The sequence below is a fragment of the Somniosus microcephalus genome, unplaced genomic scaffold, assembly GCF_052327205.1.
Source record: "Somniosus microcephalus isolate GS21.2 unplaced genomic scaffold, FLI_Smic_1.0 unresolved_chr3, whole genome shotgun sequence".
Lineage (NCBI taxonomy): Eukaryota > Metazoa > Chordata > Chondrichthyes > Squaliformes > Somniosidae > Somniosus > Somniosus microcephalus.
In genome coordinates this window covers 559,668-569,246 of record NW_028225181.1, presented here as the reverse complement: position 1 = coordinate 569,246, position 9,579 = coordinate 559,668, and the positions used below count along the sequence as shown (strand labels likewise).

General features: G+C 43.8%; 1 protein-coding gene across 1 annotated transcript; it reads left to right on the top strand.

Moving 5' to 3' along the window:
- The first annotated feature begins 308 nt into the window (after window positions 1-308).
- On the top strand, window positions 309-5,330 carry LOC147091163 (putative G protein-coupled receptor 139). The gene is made up of 2 exons (XM_085976664.1): window positions 309-495; window positions 4,377-5,330. The coding sequence occupies exons 1-2, from the start codon at window positions 357-359 to the stop codon at window positions 5,276-5,278; spliced, it is 1,041 nt and encodes a 346-aa protein (XP_085832790.1). The 5' UTR covers window positions 309-356; the 3' UTR covers window positions 5,279-5,330.
- Window positions 5,331-9,579: the final 4,249 nt, after the last annotated feature.

Sequence of the window (9,579 nt, the reverse complement as noted above, 5' to 3'; positions counted from 1 at the left end):
TTTCTCCTCTTTTGTTCACTGGTTGTGTTTAATTCAGGAAGAGAAACTCCATTCTCTTTGATCAATCTCGGTATTTTATGCTCGGCTGAAATATTCCACATTCGGTCACTTTTAATTTAAAACTGTGTACAACATGCTAACCTAGGTTGTGTTGCAATAACGTGTTGATTTGACATTGGGTCACTGAGTGTGTTTGTTCAATGTCTGTAATTAATGCTATTTACAGTGAGGCCTAATTATATCGCTCAGGGATTTTGCTCTGCTATAAAGAAGGAGCTCCCTTCACTGTCTCACCTCACACAGTCAGCGCGCTGCCTCCAGCATAAAGACCACCAGCGACTCACAGACCGGAAGATATGGCTGTGCCACCTCCACCGCCCCCTCCGCCTCCCCCGCCCCTTCCTGATAATTGGCTTGAAAATGTGCGGATAGATAACTTATTTAATGAAATACAAAAGATTTACTACCCAATCCTCGCTACTGTTGGAGTTCCGAGTAAGTTCAATGACCAGTTATGAATTCCATAAACCATGTTACACTGTAATATTATTCTTGCTATTTACAGTGTGATTTTATTCATTAATGATTTTCTGTGCTTGCATTTCTCGCATCATCTAAATCGTTTAAATGCAAGTCTTTCTTTTTATCAATGTTAATGCATGAGTTGTTGTATAAAAATACTCGGATTGCCTCGCTACAGTTGGTGCTCCTGTTAAGACTCTATATCTAATAATTAATTATGTTAGTTATGTTTAACAGATTTAATGTTCTTATAATTTCCTCCCCCACCCCGGCAGCCCTCGCTGCTGTTGGTGCCCCTGGTAAATCTCTGTATGCAGCTTTCAATTCTGTAAATAATGCTTAACTGTATTTCTCTCCTTCTTTCCATGTTCCTTGTCATTCCCCATGCTTTCCGCGCTGCTGTCCGCTATTGATTCTGTACGTGATACGGTGTTACCGAGTTTGCAATATTCTATGTTCATTTCAAGCAATGATATTGAACCCAGACTCTTTATTTAACGAATTTCCGTCTGCTATCCACACTGAACATTCCTAACAGATAAGAAAAATGTTTTCTTGGATTATGAAACTTTTCACGTAATGGCAAAGGTCTTCGACCTGAAACGTTAACTCTGTTTCTCTCTCTCCACAGGTGCTGCCTCACTTGCTGAGTATTTGCAACAGTTTCTGCTTTCATTTCAGATTTCCAGTATCCACAGTATTTTGCTTTTATTTTCGATTAATGATCGGAATGACTATTTAAACAGAGTCACAGGAAGAAAATCCTGGCAGGTCATATTCATATCTTTAAATGTGTGAAATATCCGCTAATCATTCAGTTCCAGTCACTGTCTCTTTTTCCACCAGCTCCAGTTCAGCATTCGTGGCACTGCTTCAGGTAGTTGGAACAGGATTACAAGGATAATTTACATTCTCATAAAATGTTCTTTAGCCAGATTTCAATACAGTAACGTGCAATCTTTGTTTTGAATTTACAATTAAGTCACATACCCGTCTGGCACAGTTCAGTGGATCTCTCAGTGAGACCCAGTGTGGTTCTCTATTGCCTCCTGATGTACTTCAGGATTAACAATCCCAGCTGAGGATAAGACAATCCTTTGATATTTTGTCCTCTAATATTCTCTGCACAAGGTTGGAAACCAACATGTGAAATGTACAAGGATAATTCTCTTCAATTTGTGTTCAGGTACTTTACAAAATCGTTCAGCAGCACTTTGCCTGTTGGATTATTCGTCTGAATTCGATGTTGTTAAATACATTTACTGAGGCATTTATTGCCAATGATAACTATGTATTGCAATTCAGAATCCATTTTTTTGCAATGTTATTTGGAAAATCTTCCTTTCAATGAGCTACAATTTGCGTATTTCAAGAAAAATGCGGTAAACTCAATCCTCAAAGCAAGTCTGACAGCCTAGTTGTCTTTATAACTGCAGTTCATTTGTATTTATCTTAACATGGTCGTATTACATCCGTACATTTTAAATAGAATTGACTGTAATTATTGCATGCCAAGTTTGCAGTTTCTGTGGCATTCATTTACTGTTCTATATATAAAGGATATTCAAACCAAGATCAGGAATCCAAGCGGGATTTCCGAAACCCGAACACAGGGCACAGAAGCGAACTGCACTGCTCAAATTGCTGACTGGTCCTGGGACACGGAGTTCTGTAAGAGTAAAATAACATAGGAACATAGGAAGAGGTGTAACGCATTTAGCCCCTCAAGCCTGTTTCGGCATTTAATGAGATCATGGCTGATCTGCGACCTAACTCCTTATACACGACTTTGCCCCATATCCCCAAATATCCTTGGTTAACACAAATCTATCAATCTCAGCCTTAAAATTGACAATTGATCTAGCATCAACTTCAGTTTTGTGGAAGAGAGTTCCAAACTTCTACCAACCTTTGTGTGTAGAAGTGTTTCCTAATTTCACTCCTGAAAGGTCTGGCTCTAATTTCTAGACGGTGCTCCCTAGTCCTAGAATCCCCAACCAGGGAAAAGAGTCTCTGCCTATCTACCAATCTGTTCATCTTAATAACTTGAAAGCTTCGATCAGATCACCCCTTAACCTTCTAGATTCTAAGGAATTCATTCGTAATTTGTGTAATTTCTCCCCATAACTTAACCCTTGGAGTCCGGGTGTCATTCTGGTAAACCTACGCTGCACTTCCTCCAAGGCCAATATATCCTCCCTAAGGTGTGGTGCCCAGAAATGCTCACACTACTCCAGGTGTGATCTAACCAGGGCTTTGTATAGATGCAGCATAACCTCTACCCACTTGTGTTCTCGGGCTTTAGATATAAAGGCCAGCATTCAATTAATGTTTTTGATTATTTTCTGTACCTGTCGATGATATTTTAATGATCTATGTAGATGCTCCCCTGCCTCATTTGAGCGCCACTCGTTTTAGCTTCTCACCATTTAGAAAGTACCCTGTTCGATCCTGATCATGTACAAATTGGAAAACCTGACATTTGAATTCGTTAAAACCCATTTGCCACATTTTTGCCCATTCACTGAATCTATCGATATCCCTTTGTAATTTCATGCTTTCATCAATACTGCCTACATTGCTGCCTAACTTTGTGTCATCCGCAAATTTGGATATATGACGTTCTATGCCATCATCTACGTCGTTAATAAAAACTGTGAATAGTTGAGGCCCTATCTGGTCCTGGGAATGTGTCACACTTTAGAGTCATTATTTTATTTGTTACTATTTATTTATTGACAATTTTATTGAGTCCCAGTCTCTGATACAATATTAGTTTCCTTGGGATTTCCGGCATGCTTCTTCCTCTACAGTAAATACTGAAACAAAGTCTGTTTTCAACATGTCCGCCATTTCCTTATCATTGACAATATCACAACTTTCAGTTATGAAGGGTTCAAATTTACTCCTGACCACCCGATCTTCATAATATAATTGTAAAATTTATGTGTGTCGATTTTGATATCCCTTACAAGTTTCTTTTCATAATCCCTTTTGTAGCTCTTAGTAACTGTTTTGTGACCGTTTGCTGTTCTTTGTATCTTTCAAATTCGCCAGGATCTGTGCTACATTTTGCATTTATATAGGCTTTGCCATTTATTTCCATGCTGTCCCTTACCTCTTTAGTCGTCCAGGGCTGTTTATTACAAATAGAGCTCTTGCCCCTCAGGGGTATAGACTGTTTCTGTATTAGCTGAAATTATTTTTTGGACATCCCCACCGATTGTCTGTTGTTTTACCCATTAACAGTTTTGCCAGTTTACTGTGGACAGTCTCTGCCTCATCCCGTTGAAGTCAGCCTTACCTAAACCTAGAATCCTAGCAGCGGTTTTGCGTATCTCTTCATTGAACTCGATCATGTTCTGATCACTATTAGAAAAATGTTTCATTAGGCTGTTAAGTAAATCTGGCTCATTACTCATTAATAAATCTAACATGGAATGCCCCTTGTTGGTTAAGAACCTATTGCTACAGAACACTATCCTGGACACACTCAATAAATTCACTACATTTCTGAAATGTGCTAATCTGCTTTTCCCAATCTATTCCTGACATACTCTAGTCCTTTGCATCCCTGGTACCTCACCTGATGCTTTATATATGCTGAGCTAAAGGTAGATCTATCATTTCATCTCTCAGTGAGAAAACAGCTGTTACTTTTATGTATGTATTTATTTCATTTCATTTATTGATTAATTATTCAGACAATAAAGATTTACAGATTCAAAGGTAATATAATTAGATTATATCAATGATCGTCGGTAATTAGATTCAGATTTCACCCCGAATTCCATTAAAATGCTGCTTTTGCTGCCAGCCTGATGTAAATCTTCACTGTTTATTACATTCCGCAGTTAACTTAGTGACCATTGTGATCCTGTCTCGGGGAAAGTGCGGTCTCTCCACATGTGTCACTCACTACCTGGTGGCCATGGCAGCGGTGGATCTACTGGTCATTATCATCGACCTGATATTGAGGCAGATTCCAATTACTTTTAAGAAACGATTTGCTCCTGTGTATTCTATCCCCGTGTGTAATATCCACGCCGTCCTGCTTTATGCAGTCACAGACTGTTCTGTCTGGTTCACTGTCACTTTCACCTTTGATCGTTTTGTGGCAATTTGTTGCCAGAAGCTGAAAACTAAATATTGCACTAAGAAAACGGCTGCTGTGGTTCTAGGAACAGTGACTGTGCTGAGCTGTTTAAAGAACGTTTTCTGGTATTTTATGTTGACAGATAAATATGTGCTAGAGAACACCCCCTGGTTCTGTGATGTAACACTCGAGGTTCAGTTTTCACCGGCCTGGGGGGCAATCGAGTTCCTTCATCATATTCTCACCCCGGGGGTCCCATTTGTTCTGATTCTGCTGCTCAATGCTGTCACCGTCAGACACATTTTAGTGTCCAGCAGAGCCCGCAGGAGACTCCGGGGTCCCAGCAGTGGGGAGCGTCCCAGAGACCCAGAGATGGAGAGCCGAAGGAAATCCATCATTTTACTGTTTGCTATTTCGTGCAATTTCATCCTGTTATGGTCTGTGATTATGGTCTATTCTATATATAACCGGGTGTGGCGATTGGTTGATTATATTGTGTCTCTACCTATATATTTTCCAGGTTTGGGACAAATGCTCCAACTACTGAGTTGCTGCACAAACACTTGCATTTATGCCGTGACACAGACTAGGTTCAGACAGCAGTTGAAAAATGTGTTGGAATATCCCTTTACTTTAATTGTAAAACTCATTAAAGAATGAGATGAACTGAAGAAGTTCCTGCATCAGAACGTAACCCCATCTCATATTCTGTCCAACCCAGTCTAACCGCAGTGCCAGTGATATATGTTAGTATTAGCACACTCACTGACACACTGTCTGCATCATAACCCAGCGGCTGAGACATCCTATGAAATGTAAAACACTGCCACTGACCTCAGAAATATTAGCACACTGAAAGTGGTAACTGGTTTATATTAACACACTCACTGGAACACTCTGATCATACTGTTATACTGCCAAACGCTGATAGTAATCAACAAAATACTCCCCCAGATCCGCTGCTGATATTTACAATGAAACCCCCGGTAAATATTAACCCAGTCCATGTTCAAATATTAACTGAATCACAGAACACCGCGCAAATATGAAAATACCGGCAGAGACATTCTTTGTGCAATGACATTTACTGCTGCCTCCCAATTCCACAATGTACTGCTGCCCTCCCCATTGTAGCATTTACTGCCACCTCCCAATTCCACAATGTACTGCTGCCCTCCCCAATTGTACCATTTACTGCCTCCCAATTCCACAATGTACTGCTGTCCTCCCCATTGTACCATTTACTGCCACCTCCCAATTCCACAATGTACTGCTGCCCTCCCCAATTGTACCATTTACTGCTGCCTCCCAATTCCACAAAGTACTGCTGCCCTCCCCAATTGTACCATTTACTGCCACCTCCCAATTCCACAATGTACTGCTGCCCTCCCCAATTGTACCATTTACTGACACCTCCCAATTCCACAAAGTACTGCTGCCCTCCCCAATTGTACCATTTACTGCCACCTCCCAATTCCACAATGTACTGCTGCCCTCCCCAATTGAACCATTTACTGCCGCCTGCCAATTCCACAATGTCCTGCTGCCCTCCCCAATTGTACCATTTACTGACACCTCCCAATTCCACAATGTACTGCTGCCCTCCCCAATTGTACCATTTACTGCCGCCTCCCAATTCCACAATGTACTGCTGCCCTCCCCAATTGTACCATTTACTGACACCTCCCAATTCCACAAAGTACTGCTGCCCTCCCCAATTGTACCATTTACTGCTGCCTCCCAATTCCACAAAGTACTGCTGCCCTCCCAATTGTACCATTTACTGCCACCTCCCAATTCCACAATGAACTGCTGCCCTCCCCAATTGTACCATTTACTGCCACCTCCCAATTCCACAATGTACTGCTGCCCTCCCCAATTGTACCATTTACTGCCACCTCCCAATTCCACAATGTCCTGCTGCCCTCCCCAATTGTACCATTTACTGCTGCCTCCCAATTCCACAATGAACTGCTGCCCTCCCCAATTGTACCATTTACTGCCACCTCCCAATTCCACAATGTACTGCTGCCCTCCCCAATTGTACCATTTACTGCTTCCTCCCAATTCCACAATGTACTGCTGCCCTCCCCAATTGTACCATCTACTGCTTCCTCCCAATTCCACAATGTACTGCTGCCCTCCCCAATTGTACCATTTACTGCAGCCTCCCAATTCCACAATGTACTGCTGCCCTCCCCAATTGTACCATTTACTGCCGCCTCCCAATTCCACAATGTACTGCTGCCCTCCCCAATTGTACCATTTACTGCTGCCTCCCAATTCCACAATGTCCTGCTGCCCTCCCCAATTGTACCATTTACTGCCACCTCCCAATTCCACAATGTACTGCTGCCCTCTCTTATTGTACCATTTACTGCTGCCTCCCAATTCCACAATGTACTGCTGCCCTCCACAATTGTACCATTTACTGCTGCCTCCCAATTCCACAATGAACTGCTGCCCTCCCCAATTGTACCATTTACTGCCGCCTCACAATTCCACAATTTACTGCTGCCCTCCCCAATTGTACCATTTACTGCTGCCTCCCAATTCCACAATGTCCTGCTGCCCTCCCCAATTGTACCATTTACTGCCACCTCCCAATTCCACAATGTACTGCTGCCCTCTCTTATTGTACCATTTACTGCTGCCTCCCAATTCCACAATGTACTGCTGCCCTCCACAATTGTACCATTTACTGCTGCCTCCCAATTCCACAATGTACTGCTGCCCTCCCCAATTGTACCATTTACTGCCACCTCCCAATTCCACAATGTACTGCTGCCCTCCCCAATTGTACCATTTACTGCTGCCTCCCAATTCCACAATGTACTGCTGCCCTCCCCAATTGTACCATTTACTGCCACCTCCCAATTCCACAATGTACTGCTGCCCTCCCCAATTGTACCATTTACTGCCACCTCCCAATTCCACAATGTACTGCTGTCCTCCCCAATTGTACCATTTACTGCCACCTCCCAATTCCACAATGTACTGCTGCCCTCCCCAATTGTACCATTCACTGCTGCCTCCCAATTCCACAATGTACTGCTGTCCTCCCCAATTGTACCATTTACTGCTGCCTCCCAATTCCACAATGAACTGCTGCCCTCCCCAATTGTACCATTTACTGCCGCCTCCCAATTCCACAATGAACTGCTGCCCTCCCCAATTGTACCATTTATGCTGCCTCACAATTCCAGAATGTACTGCTGCCCTCCCCAATTGTACCATTTACTGCCACCTCCCAATTCCACAATGTACTGCTGTCCTCCCCAATTGTACCATTTACTGCCACCTCCCAATTCCACAATGTACTGCTGCCCTCCCCAATTGTACCATTTACTGCTGCCTCCCAATTCCACAATGTACTGCTGCCCTCCCCAATTGTACTATTTACTGCCACCTCCCAATTCCACAAAGTACTGCTGCCCTCCCCAATTGTACTATTTACTGCCACCTCCCAATTCCACAAAGTACTGCTGCCCTCCCCAATTGTACCATTTACTGCCGCCTCCCAATTCCACAAAGTACTGCTGCCCTCCCCAATTGTACTATTTACTGCCACCTCCCAATTCCACAAAGTACTGCTGCCCTCCCCAATTGTACCATTTACTGCTGCCTCCCAATTCCACAATGAACTGCTGCCCTCCCCAATTGTACCATTTACTGCCACCTCCCAATTCCACAAAGTACTGCTGCCCTCCCCAATTGTACCATTTACTGCCACCTCCCAATTCCACAAAGTACTGCTGCCCTCCCCAATTGTACCATTTACTGCCACCTCCCAATTCCACAATATCCTGCTGCCCTCCCCAATTGTACCATTTACTGCCACCTCCCAATTCCACTATGTACTGCTGCCCTCCCCAATTGTACCATTTACTGCCACCTCACAATTCCACAATGTACTGCTGCCCTCCCCAATTGTACCATTTACTGCCACCTCACAATTCCATAATGTACTGCTGCCCTCCCCAATTGTACCATTTACTGCTGCCTCCCAATTCCACAATGTACTGCTGCCCTCCCCAATTGTACCATTTACTGCCGCCTCCCAATTCCACAATGTACTGCTGTCCTCCCCAATTGTACCATTTACTGCCACCTCACAATTCCACAATGTACTGCTGCCCTCCCCAATTGTACCATTTACTGCTGCCTCACAATTCCACAATGTACTGCTGCCCTCCCCAATTGTACCATTTACTGCTGCCTCCCAATTCCACAATGTACTGCTGCCCTCCCCAATTGTACCATTTACTGCCACCTCCCAATTCCACAATGTACTGCTGCCCTCCCCAATTGTACCATTTACTGTCACCTCCCAATTCCACAATGTACTGCTGCCCTCCCCAATTGTACCATTTACTGCCACCTCCCAATTCCACAATGTACTGCTGCCCTCCCCAATTGTACCATTTACTGCCACCTCCCAATTCCACAATGTACTGCTGCCCTCCCCAATTGTACCATTTACTGCCACCTCCCAATTCCACAATGTACTGCTGCCCTCCCCAATTGTACCATTTACTGCCACCTCCCAATTCCACAAAGTACTGCTGCCCTCCCCAATTGTACCATTTACTGCTGCCTCCCAATTCCACAATGTACTGCTGCCCTCCCCAATTGTACCATTTACTGCCACCTCCCAATTCCACAATGTACTGCTGTCCTCCCCAATTGTACCATTTACTGCCACCTCCCAATTCCACAATGTACTGCTGCCCTCCCCAATTGTACCATTTACTGCCGCCTCCCAATTCCACAATGTACTGCTGCCCTCCCCAATTGTACCATTTACTGCTGCCTGCCAATTCCACAATGTACTGCTGCCCTCCCCAATTGTACCATTTACTGCCACCTCCCAATTCCACAAAGTGCTGCTGCCCTCCCCAATTGTACCATTTACTGCCGCCTCCCAATTCCACAATGTCCTGCTGCCCTCCCCAATTGTA